The sequence below is a fragment of the Elephas maximus genome, chromosome 6 (genome assembly GCF_024166365.1).
Source record: "Elephas maximus indicus isolate mEleMax1 chromosome 6, mEleMax1 primary haplotype, whole genome shotgun sequence".
Classification (NCBI taxonomy): Eukaryota; Metazoa; Chordata; class Mammalia; order Proboscidea; family Elephantidae; genus Elephas; species Elephas maximus.
The window spans coordinates 29,940,555-29,968,107 of record NC_064824.1 but is presented as its reverse complement, the minus strand read 5'-3'; the positions used below and the strand labels follow the sequence as shown (position 1 = coordinate 29,968,107).

At 39.6% G+C, this 27,553-nt stretch overlaps 1 protein-coding gene and 1 pseudogene across 1 annotated transcript in view; both read right to left on the bottom strand.

Moving 5' to 3' along the window:
* Nucleotides 1-26,026, bottom strand: part of ACMSD (aminocarboxymuconate semialdehyde decarboxylase) — a 120,305-nt gene extending 94,279 nt beyond the window's left edge. Inside the window, exons 1-2 of the mRNA XM_049888961.1 lie at nucleotides 25,970-26,026; nucleotides 10,389-10,433 (exon numbers count right to left, since the gene is read on the bottom strand). Coding sequence (XP_049744918.1) covers nucleotides 10,389-10,433; nucleotides 25,970-26,026 — 102 coding nt within the window. The remainder of the gene's footprint in view (nucleotides 1-10,388; nucleotides 10,434-25,969) is intronic.
* Nucleotides 24,681-25,239, bottom strand: LOC126078426 (tRNA-splicing endonuclease subunit Sen15-like; annotated as a pseudogene).
* Nucleotides 26,027-27,553: the final 1,527 nt, after the last annotated feature.

Genomic DNA, 27,553 nt, shown 5'->3' with positions numbered 1-27,553 from the left:
TCATCTGCATATAACATAGTTTTGTTTCTTCCTTCCGGATTTGGATCCTTTTATTTCTCTTTCTTGTCTTATTGTTCTGCCTAGGACTTCCAGTGCAATGTTGAATAAGAGTGGTGATAATGGTTATCTTTGTCTCGTTCCTGTTCTCAAAGGGAAGGCTCTCAGCCTTCCTCCATTGAGTATAACTTTGGCTGTTGGTTTTGTATATATGCCCTTAATTGTGTTGAGAAATTTCCCTTCAATTCCTATTTTGCTAAGAGTTTTTATCAAGGAAGAGCATTGAATTTTATCAAATGCCTTTTCTGTGTCAGTTGATATGATCATATGTGTCTTTTCCTTTATTTTATTTATGTGGTGGATTACATTGATTGATTTTCTAATCCTAGTATAAATCCCACTTGACCGTGGTGTATGATTCTTTTGATATGTTGCTGAAGCCTGTTGGCTAGAATTTTGTTCAAATTTTTGCATCTACGTTTATAAGGGATATTGGTCTGTAATTTTCTTTTTTGTGGTATCTTTGCCTGGTTTAGGTATCAGGTTTATGGTGCCTTCATAAAAAGAGTTTGGTAGTGTTCCTTCCTCTTCTTTGTTTTTGAAGAGATGAATTAGGATTAGTGTCATCTCTTCACTGAATGTTTGGTAGAATTCACCAGTGTAGCCATCTGGTCCTGGGCTTCTTTTTTTTGGTGGCAGGTTTTTGGTGACATCTTCAATCTCTTCTTTTGTATTGGATCTGTTTAAATTTTCTACCTCTGTGTTAGTTTGAGTAACTTGTGTGTTTCTAGGAATTTGTCCATTTCATCTAGGTTCTCAAATTTGTTGGAATACAGTTTTTCATAGTAATCAGGTATGACCTTCTTTATCTCTGTTGGATCAGTTGTAATCTCACCAATTTCATTTTTTAATTTGGTTATTTGCCTCTTCAGAGTTTTGTTTTTATTTTTCTTTTCTTAGTCTAGCCAGTGATTTGCCTATTTTATTGATCCTTTCAAAGAACTGACCTCTAGTTTTTTTTTTTTTAATTTTCTATTTCATTTATTCCAGCCCTAGTCTTTATTATTTACTTTTTTTCCCAGCAGTTTTGGCTTCTTTTGCTCTTCCTTTTCTATTTGTTCAAGTTGTTGGTTTAAATTAATGATTTTGGATCTTTCTTCTTTTTTAATGTAGATATTTATTACTATAAATTTCCCTCTGAGTACTGTTTTTGCTGTGTCCCAAAGGTTTGATATGTTGTGTTTTCATTTTTGTCTCAGCCTAGGAATTTTTAAATTTTACTTTTGATTTTTTTCTGTGACGTGGTAGTGTATTGTTTAGTTTCCATGTATTTTTTTTCCCTTATTTTTCTTAATGTTGATTTCCAACTTCGTACGGTTCCTTCCAGTAATAGAAGCTGCTTTGTATGATTTCAATATTTTTATATTTGTTGAGACTTGTTTTATATCCTAGTATATGGTCTATTCTGGGTAACAATCCTCGTGTGCTAGAGAAGAGTGTGTATTGTTCTGATGCTGGGTGGAGTAGTCATATATGTCTGTTAGGTCCAATTGGGTTATGGTTTTATTTAAGTTCTCGATGTTCTTAGTGATATTCTTTTTAGATATTCTGTCTATAATTGAAGGTGGTGTGTTGAAGTCCCCTACTATTTTTGTGGAGTTGTCTATTTCTTCTTTTATATTAGTATTTGTTGCATGTATTTTGGAGCATTGCTGTTAAGTGCATATATGTTTATAATTGTTATGTCTTCTTGCTGGATTGTCCCATTTATTATTACAAAACATCCTTCTTTATCTCTTGTAATAGATTTTGATTTAAAGTCTATTTTATCTGATATTAGTATGGCCACCCCCTTCTTTTTTGTCATTGTTGCTTATTGGTTGTATGGAATATTTTTCTCCATCCTTTTATTTTCAGTCTGTTTGTATTCTTTTGTCTAAGGTAAGTTTTTCGTAGACAGCAAAAGGATAGATCATGTTTTTATATCCATTCTGCCACTCTCTGCCTTTTGCATATGGTGTTTAGACCATTTACATTTAAGATTAATACTGAAATCAAAGCATCTACCTCACCCATTTTGCTATTTGTTTTTTGAGTGTTTTGTATTTTCCTTAATTCGTACTTTTCCATTTTAGTTTGCATTTGGCCGCTTTCTCGTAAGGAGGCTTTTTTCTTTCTTCCTTAATTTCATTTGAATTTTTTTTTCTCAGCGATTTCTTAGTGGTTATCTCATATACTACAATGCGCAACTTACAATTGCAACAACGTTTTCTATATGAACAACAGTTAACATACAACCTTAACATAATAAATCTATTCCTGATATACTTCTCCTTCCCCTATTTCTGTTGGTGTGTCTCCATTAACATCAAAATACAACCTATATTTGATAAATCTACTTTGTATTTATTTCTTACAAACTTGATGTCATATTGTTTGTGGGATTTAATTATTGAGTTTATTCCCTGAAAATTACTTGGTCCTCCAAAAAATTTGAAAACTTGGGGGAAATGGACAAATTTCTAGGAACACTCTACCTACCTAAAGTAACCCAAAATGAGGTGGAAAAGCTAAATAGACCCATAACAAAAGAAGCGCTTAAAGAGGTAATAAAAAATCTTCCAACAACAACAAAAAAACCGTGGCCCATATGGCTTCACTGGAGAATTCTACAAAAAAATTTTCAGAAAAGAACTGATACCGATACTACTTAAGATACTTCAGAGCATAGAAAAGGAAGGAATACTCCTGAACTCATTCCATGAAGTCAGCATAACCCTGATACCAGAGCCAGGCAAAGACACTAGAAAAAAAGATAACTACAGACCAATATCCCTCATGAACATAGATGCAAAAATCCTCAACAAAATTCTAGCCAATAGAATTGAACAGCATATCAAAAAAATAACACATCATGATCAAGCGAGTTTCATACCAGGTATGCAAGGATGGTTCAACATTAGAAAATCAATCAATGTAATATACCCCAAAAATAAAGCAAAAGAAAAGAACCACATGATCTTATCAGTTGATGCAGAAAAACCATTTAACAAAGTCCAACATGATTCCTGATAAAGACTTTCAGTAAAATAGGAATAGAAGGGAAATTCCTCAACATAATAAAGGGCATTTATACAAAGCCAACAGCCAACATCATTCTAAATGGAGAGAATCTGAAAGCATTCTCCCTGAGAACGGAAACCAGACGAGGATGCTGTTTATCACCACTATTATTTGACACTGTGCTGTAAGTCCTAGCTACAGCAGTAAGGCAAGAAAAGGAAATAAAGGGCATCCAAATTGGTAAGGAAGAGGTAAATTCCTATTTGCAGATGATATGATCTTATACACAGGAATCCACAAGAAAGCTACTGGAACTAATAACAGATTTCAGCATGGTAGCAGGATACAAGATTAACATACAAAAATCAGTTGGATTCCTCTGTACCAACAAAGAGAACTTCGAAAAGGAAATAATCAAATTAATACCATTTACAATAGCTGCCAAGAAGACAAAGTACTTATGAATAAATCTAATCAGGGATATAAAAGACCTATACAAGGAAAGCTACAAAACACTGCTGCAAGAAACCAAAAGAGCTACATAAGTGGAAAAACATACCATGCTCAGGTACAGGAATATTCAACTTTGTGAAAATGTCAGCTCTACCCAAAGTGATATAGAGATACAATATAATCCCGATCCAAATTCCAACAGCATTCTTTAACAAGATGGAGAAACAAATCACCAGCTTTATATAGAAAGGGAAGGAGCCGCAAATAAGTAGAGCATTACTGAAGAAGAAGAGCAAAGCAGGAGGCCACACAGTACCTAATTTTAGAACCTATTATACAGCCATGGTAGTCAAAACAGTCTGGTATTGGTACAACAGCAGACACAGAGGCCAGTGGGACAGAATTGAGAATCCAGACATAAATCAGTCCATCTATGAGCAGCTGATATTTGAAAAGGGCCAAAGTCCATTAAATGAGGAAAGGATAGTCTCTTTAACAAATGGTGTTGGCATAACTGGATGTCCATTTGTAAAAAAAAAATGAAACAAGATCCATACCTGTCTTAGTCTGGGTTCTTTAGAGAAACAAAACCAGTAAAGCATATAAATAAATATATAGAGAGATTTATATCAAGGAAATGACTCACGCGGTTGTAGAGTCTGGAATGTCCCAAGTCCATGGGTCAGGCTGGAGACTTCTCCTGATTCACTTAGCCACAGGAGCTAGCAAACCAAAGATTGGCAGCTCAGACACCAGGGCTCTGGCTCACAGGCTGCGAAGACCAACGAATCCCAAGATCGGCTGGCAAGACTGCAGGTAAACTGCTAGCTCAAGGCCCAAGAACCAGAGGTCAGATGAACAGGAGCCAGCTGCAGGATCCAGAGTGAGCAAAAGTCCTTGAGCCTTGACAGAAAGTCTACTTATATTGGATGTAGGCCACACCCCCAAGGAAACTCCATTTCAACTGATCAGGTACTCACAGCTGATCCCATCATGGAGGTGATCACATTATATCAAACCTCATCATGGAAGTGATTACATCATCATATGACTGCCAAACTACATTATAACTGCCAAACCACTGAGAATCATGGCTCAAGCAAGTTGACACACAACCTTAATGATTACAACACCTCACATCATACACAAAACTAACTCAAAAGTGGATCAAAGACCTAAGTAAAATCTAAAATGATAAAGATCATGGAATAAAAAATAGGACCAATGCTAAAAAAAAAAAAAAGGGGGCCCTAATATATGGCATAAATAGGATACAAACTATAACTAACAATGCACAAACACCAGAAGAGAAAGTAGATAACTGGGAGCTCTTAAAAATCAAACATTTATGCTCATCAAAAGACTTCACCAAAAGAATAAAAAGAGAACCTACAGACTGGGAAAAAATTTTTGGCTATGACTTATTCAACAAGGCTCCAATTTCTAAAATCTATCAGATACTGCAACACCTCAACAACAAAAAGACAGATGATCCAATTAAAAAAATGGGCAAAGGACACGAACAAACACTTCACCAAAGAAGACATTCAGGCGGCTAACAGACACATGAGGAAATGCTCACAATTACTAACCATTAAAAAAAAATATGCAAATCAAAACCACAATGAGATACCATCTCACCCCAACAATACTGGCACTAATCCAAAAAACACGAAATAACAAGTGTTGGGGAGGTTGTGGGGAGATTGGAACTCTTACGTACTGCTGGTGGGAATGTAAAATGGTACAACCACAATGGAAAACAATATGGTGCTTCCTTAAAAAGCTAGAAATAGAGATACTGTAAGATTCAGCAATCTCACTCCTAGGAATATATCCTAGAGAAATAAGAACTGTCACATGAATAGACATATGCATGTTCATTGCAGCACTATTCACAATAACAAAAAGATGGAAACAACTTAAGTGCCCATCAACAGATGAATGGATAAGCAAACTATGGTACATACACACAATGGAACACTCTGCAAGGATAGAGAACAATGATGAATCCTCGAAACATCTCACAAGATGGATGAGTGTGGAGGGCATTATGCTCAGTGAAATAAGTCAGCCAGAAAAGGACAAATATTGTATGAAACCACTGTAATAAGAACTCAAGAAAAGGTTTACACAAAGGAAAAAGCATTCTTTGATGGTTACGAGGGTGGTGAGGGTGGTGAGGAAAAATCACTAATTAGATAGTAGACAAGTGTCAACTTCAGTGAAGGGAAAAACAACACACAACATAGGGGAGGTGAGCACAACTGAACAAAAGCAAAAGCATAGAAGTTTCATAGACATATCCAACACTTTGAGGGACAGAGTGGGGGGGTTGGGGGCTGGGGACCATAATCTCAGGGGACATCTAAGTCAACTGGCATAACATAAGTCATAAAGAAGATGTTCTACATCCCACTTTGGTGAACAGCATAGCATCTGGGGTTTCAAAACTTGCAAGTGGCCATCTAAGATACATCTATTGGTCCTATTCCATCCAGAACAAAGGATAATGAATAAAATCAAAGACACAAAGAAAATATTAGCCCCAAGGAGGACTAAAGGATTACATGAACCAGAGACTCCACCAGCCTGAGACCAGAAGATCTAGATGGTGCTGGACTACCACCAATGACTGCTCTGACAGGGATCACAACAGAGAGTTCAGGACAGAGCTGGAGAAAAACGTAGAACAAAATTCAAATTCACAAAAAAAGACCAGACTTACTAGTCTGACAGAGGCTGGAGGAACACCCGAAACTATGCTCACTTCCTCAGACACTCTGCTAACCCAGAATTGAAAGCATTCCTAAAGCCCACTTATCAGACAAAGATTAGATGGGCGTATGAAAAGAAAAAAATAACACGTGAGGAACGTGCTTCTTAGCTCAATCAAATGTACGAGACCAAATGGGAACTCTTGCCCAAAATCAAGACAAGAAGGTAGGAAAGGTCAGCAACTGGATGAATGGTCACAGAGAGCCTGGGGTGAAAAGGGAGAGTGTATTCTCACATTACGGGGATTGCAACCAATGTCACAAAGCTGTGTGTGTGTGTGTGTGTGTGTGTGTGTGTGTAAACTTTTGAATGAGAAATTAAGTTGAGCTGTAAACTTTCACCTAAAGCACAACAAAAAGAAAATTACTTGGTCCTTATGATTGCCCATTTCGTTGAATTTTTGGGAGATCTCTGTCTCTCTCTCATTTACTTATTTATTTGTTTTTTTATATAGATATGAGTATTTATTTAATGCTCTTGTCTCTCCATTTGGAGTACTCCTACTCCCCTTAGTAATACTTGCAAAGCTGGCCTGGTAGTGGCAAATTCCCAGAGCTTCTGATTGTTTGGGAATGTCTTAATTTTCCACTTGTTTTTGAATGACAACTTTGCTGGATAAGAAATTCTTGGTTGCCAATTGTTTTAATTTCAGTATTTTGTATATGTCACTCCACTGTCTTCAGGACTCTAGAGCTTCTGGGAGGAAATCTGCACTGATTTTTGATAGACCCTTATTATGTTATATTGTGTTTTTCTCTTGCTGCTTTCAGAATCCTCTCCTTGTCTTTGGTTTTCAGAGATTTTATTAGGATATGGTGGGGAATTGATCTTTTTGTGTTTCTTCTAATTGGGGTTCATATAGACAAGTTGGACTATATGGAGAAGAATGGGGCATCAGGATTGGAAGAAGACTCATTAACAACCTGCATTATGCAGATGACACAATCTTGCTTGCTGAGAGTGAAGAGGACTTGAAGCACTTACTGATGAAGATCAAAGGCCACAGCTTTCAGTATGGATAACACCTCAACATAAAGAAAACAAAAATTCTCATAACTGGACCAATAAACAACATCACGATAAACGGAGAAAAGATTGAGGTTGTCAAGGATTTCATTTTACTTGGATTCACTATCAACACCCATGGAAGCAGAAGTCAGGAAATCAAACAATGCATTGCATTGGGCAAATTGGCTGTAAGAGATCTCTTTAAAGTGTTCAGAAGCAAAGACGTCACCTTAAGGACTAAGGTGCGCCTGACCCAAGCCATGGTGTTTTCAATCGCCTCATATACACGTGAAAGCTGGACAATGAACAAGGAAGACTGAAGAATTGACACCTTCGAATTGTGGTGTCGGCAAAGAATATTGAATATACTATGGACCACCAAAAGAATGAATAAATCTGTCTTGGAAGAAGTACAACCAGAATGCTCCTTGAAAGCAAGGGTGGCAAGACTACATCTCACATACTTTGGGCATGTTATCGGGAGGGATCAGTCCCTGGAAAAGGACATCATGCTTTGTAAAATACAGGGTCAGCGAAAAAGAGGAAAACCTTCAATGAGATGGATTGATATTGTGGCTGCAACAGTGGGCTCAAGCATAGCAACAATTGTGAGGGTGGCACAGGACTGGGCAATGTTTCCTTCTGCTGTGCATAGGGTCACTATGAGTTGGAACTGACTCAGTGGCACCTAACAACAGCAATAGTTGCCTGTATTTTCACTTTTATTTCTGTCTCTCTTGAGGCTTGATAAGTTCAGTAATTTTTTCTTGTATGTCTTGTATTCTGTCTTCTATGTACTTGATTTTATTGTTGAAAGTTTGCTTTTTCTAATTCAGTTGCTTTATTCTTCAGTTTCAGTAGTTCTCTTTGTTCTCCCCCCCGCCGTGTTTTCAATTTCCTTGTTGAGTCTCTTGTTTCCTGATTACCGCTAGTTTGTTTTCTGTGTCAGTTTTGCTTTCTTCGAACATGTTTAGCACCATAGTCTGAAAATTACCAATTCTTTCCATTAGTCTGGCCTCCATAGAAGAAATTTCTTCTTCTTCATGTTTGCTTTCAATTGGTCCTTCTTCTCTTGTGATTTTGTGTGCTTTACTATTTTTCATTGAGCTTGAGCCACTTGTTACCTTTTTTTTTTTACTTTGAATTTTAAATTCTAGTTTTTTGTGGAAAAATGTTCTGATTGGGTGCCCTGGTGGTGCAGAAGCCAAGCACCTGACTGCCAACCAGAAGGCTGTGGCCTGCACCCATCAGCCACTCCATGGGAGAAACATGTGGCCGCTTGCCTTTGCAAAGACTCACAGCCCTGAGAACCCCATGGGACAGCTCCACTCCACCCCACAGGGTCACTATGAGTCAGAATCAACCCAGCAGCAGTGGGCTTGGTATCTTCTCCTGAGAGCCACTAGAGGCCATTCTTATCCTTTGGATTTTTCCAATGCTGATTCTGGAGTTCTGGATGCTTGATCTCTGAAATTCTATATGCATGTGCAGAGGGGGGTTTAGTTGGTCACGGATGCTGATGTAAGCAGTAGGACTTGACTTTTCTGTGGCGAAAGTGGGGAACTGTCTATGTATTTCCTTCATGGGGACCCCTACACAGGTTCTACCACTGTGTCCCACTGTGGGCAGGGAGCCAGCCATTTCCTTCTGTGTTGCCCATCTTTTTGAAGTATTCCCCTCACACTGCTGCCCTTGCAGTTCCTCCTGGCCCTAGTGCCTGGCCGTCTCAAGCCTCAGTGAGATTCAACATCACTTTCTCACAGCACCATGGTCTCCCTTCATCCCCTTCCAATTGTGCAGTCCACAAAATCCCATCGCCAATCTGTGCCACCTTAAAAAATCAGGCTACAACTTCCTCAGATTAGCTCCCTTTCTGTGTTCCTTGTTTGGAGTGTTTCCCAGCTCCATCCTAAAATAGCTGTAATGACCGAGTGCTTCAGATGTTAGCAGGTAAGTTATCCCAGCTTCTGTGCCATCCCTACTCCCCCTCTCCCCACTTCTTGACTCACTCCAACTCTCCAACACCTCAGCTGTTGTCAAAAATTCTGAGATCTCAGTCTGTGCTTGTTTTTATTCCTTGTTCAATGGACTAGTTACTGGGAAAGTAAATGAGAGTGTTCACTCACTTCACCATCATGCTCCGTCCTCTGGAGTTCACACTTTGAGAAATGCTGGCACCAGCCATAGTGACTGCTTGAGCTCTGGGCTCACATGTGTTAATATATTCAGGATTTTTCTCCTGTCGTCTGTTTCTGAGACATTGGTTTCATTTTTCCTTGGATAAACCTCCACTCCTGCTTTATGACTCAGGATGGGCATTGCTTCTTCTAGGAGGCCTTCTCTGATTCTCGGTGTTCAGCCCTTTGCACTGGGTGCATTGGATGTCCTAACCTTAGCACTGAGTGAAAAGGGTGCCCTAACTTGCATTTACCCTGCATGTTAACTGTGTCTTCCCAGACTGTGAGTCTCCAGAGCCTGACTTATTGTGCCTGTGTTTCAGCTGGGAGCTCATGAATGTTCCCCCTGAACTCTATGAGGGCACATTATGCCTCTGAAAATAAAGTCAGACCTGACCTCTGTGCAGACCTGGACTTTCAGCTCACTCCCAGGCCTCATTATTTCCAGAGTGCTTTGCCTCAAGCCTCCTTCCTCTCACATTTTCTTCTTATCAGACTCAGCTCTTAATAACAGTGGCTTCTCCTCTTGGCCTCCAATCTTTAATTTCTGTAGCTTGTGCTCAAATCTAAACTGTTCCATTTATTTGGAGGGTCTTAATATGCTGTAATCACCTGTGGAGAGGGCCAGGTCACTTCCTGGAGGCAAAGCAATATGGTTTCAAGGAAAAAATAAATGGGGGGGGGGTTATTAATGGTTTCTCAAATGACAACTTCGTCTTCTAAATGCTAGTCTTTTATACTGTCCCCCATTTTTCCTAATAATTTTGAGAAATCTTAGTTCTGTTCCCTTGCCTATTACAAACTTATTAAGAGGATAGAAGAGCTGAGCTTCCTGGAGGCCCATCCTGCAGCAAGTATCACAAGCTCAGGGTGTCTGTGGGTCACAGAGTTTACACTTTGGGAGAAACTCACCTTGTTATGGTGTTGAAGCTGCACCCAGCCTCCATAGCCAAATCTCTGCAGAGGGAAGAGCACAGTTAGACTTGAAGAGATGACATCAATAAAAGGGAAGTCCTCAGGGCAGGGAGTCCTGATCTCCATCCTTTCCAGTCTCCTCTTCCCATTTTTCCCATACTCAGGTACCACCTATTTATATTTAAATCAGTTTACTTTTTTTTTTATCTTAAATAAATTTATTTGGAAAGAATATTTATACCATAGAAGTGCTAGTTTTATCTTTTCTCCTAATGCAAATTGCACTTTTAAAATGAAGATGAATATAAAAAATATTTGTCCACATGTTATGTAAAATCATCTCATGGACCACTATGGGTACACGGACCTGGAGGATCACTCTTTAGGAATACAGTCTTAGAACATTGCAATCCAGAATAGATCATGAAATCAGTTTAGTGGATAGTGACTCAGCCATTTTTAAAAGCATGGAATAGTATGTGTAGCAGATGCCATCAGTGCTCCACCTGTATAACCTCTTCTTCACACTTCTGTGCAGCTCCCTCCTTCACCTGCCAGCATCTGCCTTTGTTGGAATGAGGGCTTCACTTTTGCCACTGGCACCTTCTTTGATCAGGTCCTTCTAGCAAGCCAAAAGTGCCAACAAATTAATGTCCCCCACCCAGCAGCCCTCAACCAATGACCGAAGGGAGCTGGCATATAAATACCCCACTTCTCCCACTCCTCAGGCTGGAGAACTCTGAGGTGACTGGCTCCCAGAACACCAATGATTGTGCAGCAGTAACTGGCTCAACAGCAAACCCTTCACTGGCTGCCTTGCTTTCCCTGCCTCATTTTCCCACTCTTCTACTGGTGCTTCCTAGACTCACTTTCAGAATAAACTGCCTGCATTTAAATCCTTGTCTATGAATCTCCTTCTTGGAAAATCCAGAATAAGATAGTAAGAAATGGATTGGAATATATTAAAAATGCCTCTCATGTAGTAAGAGTAAATACTGTTTTATGAAACTTATATGAATGTTTGTACTGAGTCACAATATAAAATATATTTCTTCCTGTGTGTGGATAAAAAATTTTGAAAGCCTCTGCTTAAGTGCATAGGTTAGGGCCACAATAGAAGGATCCTGATAGGATGGGGAAGAAAACGAGGAACAGAACATAAATTCCTAAAAAACAAAAACAAACAAAAAAAGTCTACTTATTGGACCAGCTGAGACTGGAAGACTCCTTGAGACTTTGAACAAAAATTTGAATGAAAATAGCCCCCAAGGTCACCTTTTACCTAAACAACAAATTGGCTCACAAAATAAAGAGTATCACTTGTGAGTGCTGTGCTCATTTAAAAAATCATCTGTATGAGATCAAGCAGTCAATGATTACTTTAAAACAAAGATGAGAATGCAAGGGGGCAGGAAAACTACATTAATAGAAATAGAACAACCAGAACAGAAATGTTGAGTAAGTTCATGCATTGTAAAGAATGTAACCAATGCCACTGAACAATTTGTGTAGAAATTGTTGAATGGGAACCTAAAAGCAACTGTGTAACCTTCACCGAATATACAGTAAAATATTATTATTTTTAAAAAAGGAACACAACAGGAGGCAGAGTCAACACGGCGCTATAGACAGAAGCACCACTCCGTCCCTCCATAGCAAAGACCCAAAAAACTAAATAAAACAGAGACAAACATCAATCCTAGAACCCTAAGCTCAAATGAAGAAATAGAGAACTCAACCAAGCACTAAGCGGAATAAGAAACTGACGGAGAACAGAAAGCAAGGGGAGATATGAGCAGAGGTCCCCTATCAGCTAATGCAGCACAGATTTCCCATCTTGGACTCCTGTTAGAGATCGGCGGGCATGAAGTGCTGGAAAGCAGAATCACAGAGCTCCCAGCAGGAGACAGAGCACCCAGCAACCAGCAATATACGCTTTCCCACTCCCAACCAGCGCAATGATTAAGAGCTTGGCTGCTAACCAAAAGGTCAGCAGTTCAAATCCACCAACTACTCCTTAGAAACCACATGGGACAGTTTTACTCTGTCCTATAGAGTCGATATGAGTTGGAATTGGCTAGACGGATTTGGTTTGTTTGGAAACCCTGGTGGTGTAGTGGTTAAGTGTTATGGCTGCTAACCAAAAGGTCAGCAGTTCGAATCCACCAGGTGCTCTTTGGAAACCCTATGGGGCAGTTCTACTCTGTCCTATAGGGTTGCTATGAGTTGGAATTGACTCAATGGCAATGGGCTTTTTTACACCCATCCGTTCTTCCCACTGCTTGGCTGCTTGGCTTCCACTTCTTCCCAGCAGGCCGAGCAACTGTGGCCCAGGATGCACCGGCTCCATGCCACTTGAATTCAACCCTCCCACATCAGCTGGCTCTTTCAATGCCATTTTGTTGCTGGTGTTGCTTTTTTCGTTTTTTTTGGCTTCTTCCCTCACTTCCTCCCCCAACTTTCTCTCAAATGCCTGGTTCAATGTGCCATCTTTGCTTCTTCTGGACAGGCTGTGAAGTGCCGCTCCCCTGGGAAACTGCTTCCCTGGTCCATGCTGCCACGCTGGTGGGATCCCTGGGGCCCCTTTTTTTTTGTCTGTTTTCTCAGTTTGGGACTGCCTTCTAGCCGGGCTGTACCTTGGGGCTTGGGAGCCACCTCTCCAGTCTGTGCAGCTGTGCTGGTGGGAAGCCTGGGGGCATTTTTTTTTCTTTTTCTTTTTTTCCTTTTTGTCTTTCTTCATTTCTTGGTTTCTCATCTCTCTCTACTTATCTTATTTTCCTGTCTCCTGAATACCTGGCTCTGTGTGCCATCTCTGCCCCTTCTAACTGGGCTGTCCCGTGTGGCTTGGGAGCCACTTCCCTTGTCTGTGAAGCCACACTGGTGGGATCCCTACAGACTTTTCTTTCTTTTTATTTATCATTATTTCTTTTCTCCTTTTTGTCTTTCTTCATTTCTCAGTTTCTCATCTCTCTCTACTTAACCTTCTTTTCTTGTCTCCTGAATACATGACACTGTGTGCCATCTCTGCCCCTTCTAACCAGGCTGTACTGTGGGGCTTGGGAGCCACATCCCCACTCTGCTCAGCTGCACCTATGGGATCCCTGGGGACCTTTCTTTCTTTTTATGTACTTATTTTTTCCTTTTTGTTTTTCTTCATTTTCAGTTTCTCATCTCGCTCTGATTTTCTTCTTTTTCTGCCCCCTGAATACCTGGTGCTGTGTGCCATCTCTGCCCCTTCTAGATGGGCTGTGCCCTGAGACCTGGGAGCCACTTCCTTGGTTGCTGGTGGGATCCCTGGGGGTTTTTCTTTTTTTTAATTTTTATTTATTTATTTTTTCTCTTTTCCTCTTTGTTTTTATTCATTTCCCATTTTCTTGTCTCTCCACTGCAATGGCAACATCCTTCAGCACTTTGTTGGTTTGTTTTGGCTCCTATTTCTCTCTCATCTCTCTCTTCTTTCCCACAGTCATCTAAGAACCACACATCATAACCTTCCCCTTCCCTCCTGCCTACCTGCACCATGCACTAAATATCACACCCCCAAGCAGCACAGGCATGGCCTATCAGAACCTGCCCTGCACTGACCCCCAGCCAGCCCTGTCAGCCCCAGTACATGTCACAAACAACCTACCCCTGCCCCACCCTTCAGCTGGACCTGCCCTGCTGCACCATACCTGAGTGACTGGCCTTGCCCATTGGACAAAGAGGTGAAAAGTATCATGCCCACAGACTAGCAAACAACAAAGAACTCACAACCCGCCTGTTCAGACATAACAAAATAAAAGAAAAAATCGGGACTAAACAAACAAATCAACAATCAGTAAATGAAGAAAATAATTACGGAACATCCTGAAGACAGCAGATGATATCAAAACATATTAAAAAACAGGACAGGATGGTTCCAGTAGGCATCCAAAATAAAACACCAGATGACTTTCCAGTAATAGAAAGGCACTAGAACTACCTGATGGGGAATTCAAATCTCCAATATTCAGAACTATCCAAGAGTTGATACAAAAAGTAGACATAAATGAGGAAAAAATAGACAAATTCATGGAAAAGGCAGACAATTTAATGGAAAATACAGATCAAACAGTGGAAGAATTCAGAAAAACAATACAGGAACAAAATGTCAAAATAAATTCACAACTAGAAATCATACCAAAGCAGCAATTAGAAATCCAAAAAGTAACAAGATTTCAGCAATGGATGGTGTCATAGAAGATCTGAGGAACAGGTTTTAAACAATGGAAGACAAGATCAGTGAAACTGAAGACAAATACTTGGATACAATTTTGTTGGAGGAAAAATCAGAAAAATGAAGAAACCCTGAGAATTATATGGGATACAACCAAAAGCAGAAATTTTTGAGTGATTGGAGTTCCAGAACAGGTGGAGAAAACAGAAAATGTAGAGGATCATCAAGGATTGCTGACAGAAAACTTCCCTAATATCATGAAAGATGAAAAGCCAGCCACCCAAGAAGCTCAATGAACCTCATATAGGATTGACCCCAAAAGGAAATCACCAAGGTATATCATAATTACATTCACTAAAACCAAAGACAAAGAAAGAATCCTGAGAGCAGCTCGAGAAAAATGAAAAGGCACGTACAGAAGGGAAACAATAAGACTAAGCTCTGATTACTCAGCAGAAACCATGCAGTCAAGAAGGCAATGGCATGACATATATAAAACCTCAAAAGAAAAAAATTGTCAGCCAAGAAAAATATACCCTGCAAAACTCTTGTTCAAATATGATGGTGAAATTAGGACATTTCCAGATAAACAGAAGTTAAGGGAATATGTAAAAACCAAACCAAATTTACAAGAATTATTAAAGGGAGTACTTCAGTTTGAGAACAAACAACATCAGACCACAGCCTGAATCTAGGATGCAAGATTTTACCAGCCAGATACCAACCTAGGAAATGAACTCTTAAGTGCTATTCAAAAGGAAAAGATTTACAACAGGGAACCAGAGAGGTTAATCTGCAAATGACAACAATGTCAGGACAATAAAAGAGGGAATAAACAGTGTAGGTATAGAACTTTCTAACAGAGAGGAAGGCAAGGCAATACCAAGTGATAATAGACTGGTTCAAACCTAGGAAGATAAGGATAAATTCAAGGTAACCACAAAGAAAGTTAAGAAACGTACTAATCAAAATAAAGAATAAAAACATTAAGTCTCAGTAAAAACAAAATATACAAAAAAAGAAAGAAAAAAATCCACAAACAAAAGGAATTCAGCACAGGAGACTAAGAGGAACAAACAAAACGCACCACACACACACACAAAAAGGCACTACAAAATGACAGCAATAACCTCATACCTATCAATAATTACATGAACATAAATGGTGTAATTGCACCCATAAAGAGACAGAGAGTGACAGAATGGATTAAAAAAACAAGATTCATCAACATGCTGTCTACAAGAGACTCATCTTAGAAACAAAGACATAAATTTATTAAAAATCAAAAGATGGAAAAAATATATCAAGCAAACAGTACCAAAAAAAAGCAGAAGTGGCAATACCAATCTCAGATAAAATAGACTTAAAACAAAATCCACCATAAAAGGCAAAAAAGAGCACTATATAGTGACTAAAGGGACAATCAATCATGAAGACTTAATCATAATAAATATCTATGCACCCAATGACGGAGCTTCAAAATACTTAAAACAAACTCTAATAGCACTGAAAAGAGAAATTTACAGTTCCACGATAATAGTAGGAAACTTCAACACACCACTCTCAGTAAAGGACAGAACATCTAGAAAGAAACTCAGCAAAGATACAGAAGATCTAAAGGACACAATCAGCCAACTCGACCTCATAGACATATATAGGACATTCCACCCAACAGGTCCAAAGTACACATTCTTTTCCAACGCACATGAAATGTTCTCCAGAATAGACCACATCTTAGGCCACAGAGCAACTCTCAACAAAATCCAAAACATTGAGATAATACAAAGTATCTTCTCTGGACACAATGCCATAAAAGTAGAAATTAAAAACAGGAAGAGCAAGGAAACAAAAATTAATTACATGGAAACTAAATAACACCCTGCTTAAAAACCAATGGTAATAGAAGAAATCAAAGATGGAATAAAAAAAATCCTAGAATCATATGAGAATGAAAACACATCATACCAAAACCTTTGGGACACAGCAAAGGCAGTCCTCAGAGGTCAATTTACAGTAATAAATACACACATCAAAAAAGAAGAAAGGCATAAAATCAAAATATTAGCTATACAACTTGAACAAATAGAAAGAGAACAGCAAAAGTAGCCTACAACCACCAGAAGAAAAGAAATAATAATGATCAGAGCAGAAATAAATGAAATAGAGAATAGAAAAACAATAGAAAGAATCAACAAACCCAAAAGTTGGTTCTTTGAAAGGATCAACAAAATTGACAAACCACTGGCCAGAATGACTAAAGAAAAACAGGAGAGGATGCGAATGACCAAAATAAGAAATGAAATGGGGGATATTACAACAGATCCAACTGAAATAAAAAGAGTCATAAAAGAATATTATGAAAAACTATACTCCCACAAAACCTAGAGGAAATGAACGAATGTCTAGAGACACACTATCTACTAAACTAACACAAAATGATGTTGAAAATCTGAAGAGAACCATAAAAAGAGAAGAGATTGAAAAGACAATTAAAAAAACTCCCAACAACAAAAACCCCTGGCCCAGATGGCTTCACTGGAGAATTCTACTAAACATTCAGAGAAGAGCTTACACCAGAACTACTCAAACTTCTTCAGAACTTAGAAAAGGAAGGGATGCTTCCGAACTCATTCTAGGAAGCCAGCATAACCCTGATACCAAAACCAGGCAAAGATAACCCCCCAAAAGTAAATTAAAGACCAATATCTCTCATGAAGATAGATGCAAAAATTATCAAGAAAATTCTAGCCAATAGAATTCAGCATCATATCAAAAAAAAATACACCATGACCAAGTAGGATTCACACCAGGTATGCAAGGATGGTTCAACATTAGAAAATCAATCAACATAATCCACCACATAAAAAGAAAGAAAAGAATCACATGATCATCTCCATTGACACAGAAAAGGCATTTGACAAGTCCAACACCCATTCCTGATAAAAACTCTCAATAAAGTAGGTACCAAAACCAAACCAAACCCAGTGCCGTCGAGTCGATTCTGACTCATAGCGACCCTATAGGACAGAGTTGAACTGCCCCATAGAACTTCCAAGGAGTGCCCAGCAGATTCGAACTGCCAGCCCTTTGGTTAGCAGCCGTAGCACTTAACCACTACGCCACCAGGGTTTCCATAGAGCAGGTATAGAAGGGAAATTTCTCTACATGATAAAGGGCATCTACGAACAGCCAACATAATTTTTAATGGAGAGGTGCTGAAAACTTTCCCCTTGAGAGCAGGAACAAGACAAGGATGCCCTTTATCACCATTCCTATTTAACTTTGTGCTGGAAGTCCATCAACAGCTCCTGGTCTGTCAGCAATGATGGGTAGACAGTTAAGACCAGGTCACAGTGCTTGGTTCTTAGGGCATGTTACAGGAAGTTGTCTCAGTGGAGTCAGGTCATGGCAGATCCCTCGTCCTGGATCTCTTCTCACCTACAGACTTGGAGGATGGGGAGAGGTCTGGGCCTGGAATATAGTGCAGGATGGATGGGGTGTCTGTGTGTATCTCTAACTGGGGTCTTCTCCAACAGACCTCTTAAGATTTGGGCCAATTCTATTCCAGACTTATTGTATCTGGTCTGGATATCTGCCTGGCATCTCTCAAGTGACAGCATGCAAGGGAAACTGTCAACGAAGGGCCCCAGCCTCTTCCTGAACCCAATTTCTCTCATCTGTGCCCCCTACTTTCCTCTCTTCGTGCATTCAATACCCTCATGCTTTTCTTCCCCTCTTTTTCCTGGAAAAATCTACAGAGAGATGTATGTTGGAGGAGGAGTTGGAATCTGACCTTGATTTACGCTTTACAGTAAAGTCAAGACAATGTGCTCTGGAAATTTGCCATTGAAATATTGCCTTTAACAGAGAAGAAAAGGTTTTATTTCCTTAATTCCTTTCCTCCTCCCTTCTTCCACCCCTTTCTCTCTCTTTCTTAATTTCCTAAGGAACTTTAGCCCGTAAGTTACCTAAAGGTAATACTTAGAGGAGTATTACATTAGGGGAAGAACAGAGAGGCAGAGGGAGGCAGAGCAAAGGTATCTTACCATACCTAGCAAATGGCTTAGAAGAGACTTGATTTTGTTGAAGTAACTTAACACCTCTAAGTCACTTTATTATTATTGTTTTTAATGTGTAAAAATACGCTAACAGGAGTAGTCCTGACATAGATTTTACGGGAATTAACTGAGATAGTGTCTACAAAGTTACTGCACTCGGCCTGGTTTCTACAAAGGGCTTCATAAATGTGAACAATGATGATGATGGTGTTGATGGTGGCAATGGTGGTGACAGTGGTGGCAGTGACAGTAGTGGTAGCCGCGATGGTGAGGTAATGGTGGTGGTGTGATGAGTTGGCAGTGGTGGTGGTAAGGTGGTAGTGGTGGTGAAGATGGTGGTAGTGGTGGTAGTAATGGTGGTGGTGATGGTGGTAGTGTGGCAATGGTGTCAGTGACAGCAGTGGAGATGATAGGTGGTGATGGTGGTGGCGGTGGCAGTGGTGATGGCAGTTGTGGCAGTGACAGCAGTGATGGTGGTGGTGGTGATGGTGGTGGTGGTGGCAGTGGTGATGGCAGTGCTGTCAAGGACAGCAGTGGTGATGATAGGTGGTGATGGTGGTAGTGGTGGCAGTGGTGATGGCAATGGTGGCAGTAGCAGCGGTGGTGGCAAATGGTGATGGCAGTGGGGGTGGTGACGATGGTGGTGGTTGTGGCAGTGTATTTCTCCTCTAGGTGGAGTAAAGAATAAGGTTATGGCTTGGGTGCAGGCATTAAGGAAAGCTATGAAGAAAGGCACTGGTGGTGGGCATGAAGACAGGAGCCCTTGTTACTCTGTGCTCATCCCTCCACTTTACTGGGAAGCCTGATGTGCTTATTTGGGGAAACTTTATTCTGCTATGAACCTGGGCTCAACATAGCTCCCTAGTTCTCTTCCTAGGCTGGGGTCTGAAATTTATGACGCCGGGTGTAATTTTGGCTAGTACATTAGCCAGGAGGCCTTTACAGTCTGAAAGCGTTTGACTGACAATGCCCAATATCTTGTAGGCATTTATGGGCATAAGAAATAAAAATTTTCAAGGAAATTCAGCCCTTTGTACAAGAGATGTGTTTCTGAAATAGGCATTTATACACCAGAGGTTGATAAAATGAATTTCACTTTCAATGCCTTGGGAAGTTCACACATTCACGAGGTGAATAATGACCCTTCTACGAGATAAAACCAAATATGCATCCTCAAAAAGGTTGTTTAAAAGTCATGTTATGTCTGGGATATTGTCTCCTAAAAACTTACAGTGGTCAAGTGCAATTAAACAATTGCCGCAAGACAGATGTAAATATATAAATTTTGTTGCTGTCGCTGCTGCTGCCGAGTGGGTTCCAACTCATAGCGACCCTACGTACAACAGAACGAAACACTGCCTGGTTCTGCGCTATCCTCACATCCTCACAATCATTGTTATGCTTCAGCCCATTGTTGCAGCCACTGTGTCAGTCCATCTCCTTGAGGGTCTTCCTCTTTTTTGCTGCCCCTCTACTTTACAAAGCATGATGTCCTTCTTCAGGGACTGAGTCCTCCTGATGACATGTCCAAAGTATGTAAGAAGTAGTCTCACCATCCTTGCTTCCGGCTGTACTGCATAAATTTTATTAAAGGCCAAATTTTTTACCCCATCTAAAATTAGAAGAATCTATGCAAGCCCTGCTACTGAGCATATAGTAAGTGGCCAATTCAGCTTTGCTGAAGGAAAGAGCCCGAGAAGCCTTATCTTCATTATTGTTGTTATAAATAATCTCATGTGACTCAACCAGAAATAACTTTTGCCATGGTTCCTTGAGCGACGATCCTCCTATTTGTGACAACAGAAAGAGTGGGCCCTGATGCATCAGAAACCGTTTAATCAAGTACCCCCTGAATTCTCTCTCTTTCCACATTAGATTTTTCTTTTTCAAAGATCCTAACTTCAGCTCTGAGTAAAATCGTGATCAGCAAGATAAAAAGAGAAGAGACTTCTGTTTCTCAAACGCCAGTGCTTTGCCATCATCTGTTAATCATCAACCCAGGTGTGTTGACTGTGTTTTCTATTTCTTCATGTCACAAGGAGGTCAAGGTAATGGAGGTGTGTATTAATATTTCACAAGGGAAGGAAAGTCTTAGATTTACAACCTGTTGGGGTCATCACTCAGGGGAGGGGAGTAGACACTAAAATCATCTTCTAAAATAGAAATAAAAATAGACACTAAAATCATCTTCTAAAAAAGAAATAGAAGTAGTACTGGTTTATTCTTCTTAATTCTTTCGTTGGGAGATCTGAAATAATGGTGAGGAAAGACTGATGTTTAAAATAATATTTTCTCCACTAAGTAACAATTTGAAAACAAAGGGCAATCTGCTGTAGTTCATGTTGTTTCAATATGCCCTTTAGTCCTACTATATAGGCTGGAAATAGGAGAGGGGGGAGAGGGACCCCAGCATCATTTAGATGTATCTTCAATTGCATCATTCATTCCAGCTTGAAAATATACTACTGTTTTCTGCTAGTTGTTTAATCACTGGGTTGCCTGAACTGCATAGCACAGATCCAATTGCTTGGCCTATGGAATGGAAGCCAGGTTCCAAGACCCTCTGATGGAGCCGTTTGTGGGTTTACATGGTGCAAGGACTTGGAGGAGCCCGCCGGTGTCAAGGGAGGTGCTGGGGAATAGAGGGAAGTATGGCTGTCCCAGAGGTAGGGTCTCATGGTCCTGGGTTTAGCGGCAAGGTAGCCATCCTTCCCAAGGAGTCTGTAGAGTGCATTCCCCAGAAACAAGGTATTTCTCTTGGACATTGGCTTAAGTCAGTTTGGAGGTTTCTGAAGCCGTCGGGCACTCCTGGCCTAAGTCTGAATCCCACCCTGGTAATCCAACAAGAATGAATAGAAAGACCATGTTTTCTTTGCATAATACTCCTTACACGTGCCTATGGAAGGAACTGGAAAGTCTCCTCTAATGATAAAAGAACATCTTGGCTACGACTTGTTTCCATCTTCTTCTCTGAGCCTTAGAATCCTCATCTGAACAATCAGGTGGATGCAGTGCAGATTGGGGACCCTTGCTGCTGCGACATTCTCCTGGAGGGTGGGCCATTTTGGGCAGCACTTTCTGGGCTAGGGGAGAGTACAGTGGGCAGTGTCCTATAGAGGACACCATAGTAGCTCTCACAGCATTTCATGAGGATTTTTGAGCCTCAAATAAAAAGGAAAGCTGTAATGTTGGAATTAATGCTATTTGCTGGGGATATTTTGACCTACTGTAACATACCACATCCTTAAATCTAGATTTTTCTAAAACTCTCAGTTAGGGAGTATAATCTGTCCCTTCCCTTACCTGCATTATAAATTGATTCATTCACTCTAGCAGTCATCAGGTGAATAGCTGTAAATGATGAGCAGAAAATGAAGAGCACCATAAGAAATAAGAAAGAACAGGCGGCTTCCAAGTGAGCCAAACGCACTCCCATGATATAACATGAGTTAATGGTTTCTGACACATTCCATTCATGACATCATTAACTTCTTTTTTACAGTTTAAGAAAATCATTTACACTTTAATAAAATACAACCAGGACAATGGCCTGTGCCACACAGGGCTATATATACATATGTGTGTGTGTGTGTATATATATGTATATGTGGTGGTGGCACAGTGGTTGAGAGCTTGCCTGCTAACCAAATGTCGGCAGTTTGAATCCACCAGTCACTTCTTGGGAACCCTGTAGGGCGGTTCTACTCTGTCCTACAGGGTCACTATGAGTCAGAATCGACCTGACGGCAATGGGTTCATATATATATATATATATATATATATATATATATATAAAACGAAACACTCATTAAAATTAGTAATGAATATTACGAAAAAACATGAGAAAGTGTTATATTAAGTGAAAAATCAAGATACAAAGTGTATGACTGGGTATGGTTACGGCTTTAAATACCACTTCAAGCAGAAAATAAAAAGAAGACAAAGTAAATCAAATTGTTAACTGTGGTTGTAGCAGGATGGCAGGCCAGTAAATGGATGACTGTCTTTTCGTAATATTTCAGTTGTCCTTTGCCCTATTTGTATTACTTTTACAATAAACAAAATGTTTTACATTTAAAAAAAGGAATTTTTGAATGAATATGAAAAGAGGAAGGTGGGGAACATCAAAGAAAATTAACAATGGCTTGAGGTTTATTCAGTCTAAGTAAGGTGAGGTTTTACTTAGTCTTCAGCACCACTGTTAGTGTTTCATCTTTTTCTATCCCAAGTGAGGAAAACGAACCCAAACTCTAAGATGTGGTTCATTGTGCTAGTAGATGAAGAAATTTTCTTCTCATAGGTGCTTCCTGGAATAGTGTTAGTCTTAAGTGTTTCTTTGTCCATCGGTATCTTAGGTAAGATGAGTGGTAGACACTCTAGATTGAAAAATACAAAAGGTCCAGAACCACACTTGAGAAGCTTTGCTGTTATAGCTAACGGTACAAGCTAAATCAATCAAACTAACCACTGCAAAAGGAAACTAAATGCCCAGATGGGAACTTGCTGTTCTGAACACCACTGTCCTGGTTGTATTTTGTTAAAGTGACTGATAGAGTGAATGAATGAATGAATGAATTTATAATGCAGGTAAGGGAAGGGAGAGATTATACTCCCTAATCTGAGAGTTTTAGAAAAATCTAGATTTTAGGATGTGGCATGTTATAGCAGGTCAATATACATATGTATTCCTATATTCCCATATATACTCTGCTATGAGTCAGAATCAACTCGATGGCAATGGGTTTGGTTCTATATATGTGTGTGTGTTTATTGACTATTTCATTAGACCAGGGATTGGTAAATGGACCAAATTTGGTACAGGATCTCTTTTGTATAGTCCATGAGCAAAGAATAGTTTTTACATTTTTAAGGGTTGTAAAGAAACAAAAATATATGAGAGTCTGTATAAGGCTCGCAAAACTTAAAATACTACCTAACCCTATAAAAAAAAGTGGCTGGATTTGTCCTTAGACCAAGGGTTGGCAAATTATGGCCATGCATTTATAAATAAAGTTTTATTGGAACAAACACATGCCCATTTCTTTATATATTGTCTATGGCTGCCTTCATGCTGCCTTCACAAACAACAGAGTTGAGAAGTTGTGACTGATACTGTATGGCCTGCAAAGCCTAAAATATTTATCACCTGGACATTTACAGAAAAAGTTTTCTGATTCCAGCCCTAAATTTTGAAGTGGTTTATACTTGGGCTATTATAAGTCATGCTACTGGGAACATCTTTGTACATATAATTTTTCATACTTTGGACAACTTAATTGGGAGAGATTAACAAAAGTGGAATGATGACCTGGTTAATAAAGATATTTTTAAGGCTGATACTGTCCCACACTATCTCTTGTAATTTTCTAGGTATTATATAATAAAAAAGGTGGTGGTTATAAGAGTGGAAAGGAAGACTCAGTACTTCTCTGGTCCCTATTAATCTAGACATGTAAGTTTATACTCTGGATGAACATATTTTTAGTTTTGACTTAAAGTCAATGAACGAGAGAAATAAGAGTAATTGCGATATGAAAACCAATTGAAAGAAATCTTTTACTTTCTACTGTGGGATGACTAAGTAGACAGAAGTAAACTCTTCAGGTGTCAAAGTGTATATGAAACGCCACTGCAGGCTAGTTGTAGTGGCCAAAAGGCTTTGGGAGAGTTGAGTAAAGGAAAGAGGCGGCAGACTCAACAATGAGCCAGCAGTGACATCAATGCACAAAGAGGCAGCTATGAGTGTGGAATGACAGAAGAAACGTGTTCCACCTTTCTGAATTCGTCTTTGACATAAACCCATTTACAACTGTAATTAAACTGTCTCTAGATAAGAAAGTTCTAGAGCAACTATCCTATATTGTTTAACAAAAAACATTCTTCTGTCTTGAAACGTTTATTCTTCAGAAAGAAATCTTATGGAATGGACCAGCTAAATCAACCCTGGCTGTCTCTGAGATGAAAGATAAAGCAAGTTGATGGGTCTCAAATCCAATCTTATGTGAACCAAGTAAGCATCAGGAAGTATAGCTGTCATCTTCTAAGTGAAATATTCTGAGAGTCTGGCAGCATGACTCCATCAGTGAGCTTGTAATAGACTATTGTGGAACCAGACTCCACTATGGCCAAAGTAAATGACTTCAGCAAATATAGGTCACCTTGCAATTTTTGAGATGTGTTTAAGATCTCCCTTATCTCAATAAAGTCTGGGTTCAATGATTCAGTGAAATGTAACCTCCAGAGGAGCTTTCTGTCATGCCCAAGGGATGCGCCAAAGGCAGTAGGCCCTATAGTCTGTAATCTTTCTCCTGTCTCACCACCAACCAGGCAGAGGTGCTGCAGTTCTGGTAACCCCATACAGTTTACCTTATGCCAATTTTTCATCTCTGTGAGATCCAGGTAAACCAAGAATGCTGTATAAACTTGGAGAGTGTCTCCGATATCTAATTGCATTATCTCTAAGTGCTTAGGGTGGTGCCCATCCAGGCATCCTTGGAGAACCACAGATCACAGCTGCCACCTCCGCTGCCTACGCCACCCTGGACCAGGCCGCTGCTGCTAGGGTGGGATCAGAACCCCCATGCTCCTCCATGCCCCTCATTCAAAAAATTCTTAATGACAGAATGAAATGTCTATCTCTAGAGAAATACGGAATACTCTTTGGAGACACTTATTGTGCAAAGGCTCTGTGTCATTTCTTCCAGAGGTTTTTTTTTTTTTTTTTTTTTTGATGTACCTACTCCATGGTTTTTTCATAACAAGGATTTGCAGCTTAAAGAACACCAGAAAGGAAAGGTTTCAGACAGGGTCCTAAAATAGACTAAAAAAATCTCACAATGCTATCTTTTGGTGCTTCTAAAACTTATTTTAAACATTTTGGAAAGGAGCCATGTCTTAGAAGTCGTAGAGGCCTATCACTTTGCATTCTGTAATAGTCTCTTCCTTGAAACTCTAACTTTACATTCTGTACGTTCTGTAGTTGGCACATATCTTCCCAGCAGCTGAATATATGATTTACATGGAAGAGAAACCGCCTGCTGAAATTATCCAGAAATTTTAATGACTATTTTTTTTTTTATTTCATTGGAGGAGAAAATGGGATTTTGAGAACACATTTCTTTGATCCAATGTTCTCTCAAAATAAATACAAACGTCACTTTTTAAAAGCTGGGAAAATTAGAGTTACAAAATAATTTTAAATTGCCCTCAAAGTAGAGAAATGTAACACCTAATTACCAAAAGAAGAGAAAGGCCTATAATAGAGGAATTTAAAAAACCCTGGAGAAGTTCTGAAAATAATTCAGCAAATAAATCACTGTTACCTTATTTAGATCTGGCCATTCTTTTGGTAGAATATGACTGTGGATGTCAATTTTCATCTCCACAGGATCAGAGAATGAGAAGCATGTAAGGAAAGAAGCTTTGATGTCAAGGGATCCCCATGAAAACCACAGAGTTAACGGAATTACTCAGCCCTTTTGCGGCTTCCTTCAGGCACTGGCCTCGGTCTCTAGGAACTGCTTCATTAATGTTCAAACTTCTGTTTATTGGTCAACCTTGCTCTAGGTAAACAAGTCTTTGGTACTCAGGGTTCTGGGCACAAAATTAAATTGAAAAAGAAGACTGTATGCAATCCTATGAAGCCAAAAACACTGCAGGCTGCTTTGAGTTATGTCAAGTCCAAAACTGACTAATTTTTGTTTTTAAATATTTTAATTCTTAATTAAAAAAGGGCTTTTTAAAGAAAAATAATAGACCTCTGATGCATCTCTTCTTACTCTTGATTTCACTTCCCAGAAGCAACCAAATTTAATACTTTTAGCTTTTTGTTCAATTACATCTCTGCCTTAGTAATATTTAGAAATTGACTTGCTCATAAAAATTCAGCATGTTGAAAAAGTTGCGGGGGAAGTTTTGTCTTTAATATCACAGGAAGAGTTCACTGTTCATATATGTTGTTTCCTCTATTGTCTTTGCCTTTCATTCATTCATACATTTAACAAACATTTATTGACAATTGTTATGTGGTGAGGATTTAAGGTTGTATGAGAGACAAAAGGGTACATGTACTGTAATAGATAGCTGTGTACTGCCTAAACATAGGGAAAAGAAGAGCATAGCCATTTCCACCAACGGTTTTCAGTAGAATCTAGGGAAGACTTCTACTAGGGCATAGAGCAGGGCCCACGGCCTTAGGGGTCAGGGCTCCTGGAGGAGGTAGGAAGAAAAAGTGGTTGAATGTTGTACCTGCACAGTGATGCTTTAGATGGGTCAGTACAGTGCCTGAGACTCAGGATGGTATGAGAGCTATAAAGTGACCCCAAAAGGAGGATGGAAGTAGCTGAAAGTAAGCCAGTCATGAAAGGACCTTGAGGGGAGGGGTGAGTGATGAGTCAGCCGGGACCTACATGTGTTGATGATGGGAGGAAGATGTCCCAGAAGATGCTGACATTGAGAGTGACCCAAATCAGATACTACCTCCAGCTGCTAAAACCTTGGGCTACAAAAGAGAGTTAGAGGAGGTCTAGGGTAATGGTTTAGAGTGTGGAATTTAGCATCAGACTTACGAACCTTGTTTCCTTGGGCAAATTACTTAATTCTCTGTATACCCATTTCCCGGTATGTAAAAACTGAGATAATAATAGAACCTTGGGCCACTTTCAGAATTAAATGAATTAATGCATGGAAGGCATATAGATCAATGCTTAGCATAGAGTAAGTAGCGTATAAGTGTTAGTCATTATTTTTTGTATTATTATTGTCACTTTTATGACCAGTTGCCATAGAGTCAGTTCTGATCATGTGACCCCATGTGTGCAGAGTAGAGCCGTGCTCCACAGGGTTTTCCAGTTTGTCTTTCAGAAGCAGCTGGCCAGACCTTTTTTCCAAGGTGCCTGTGAGTGAGC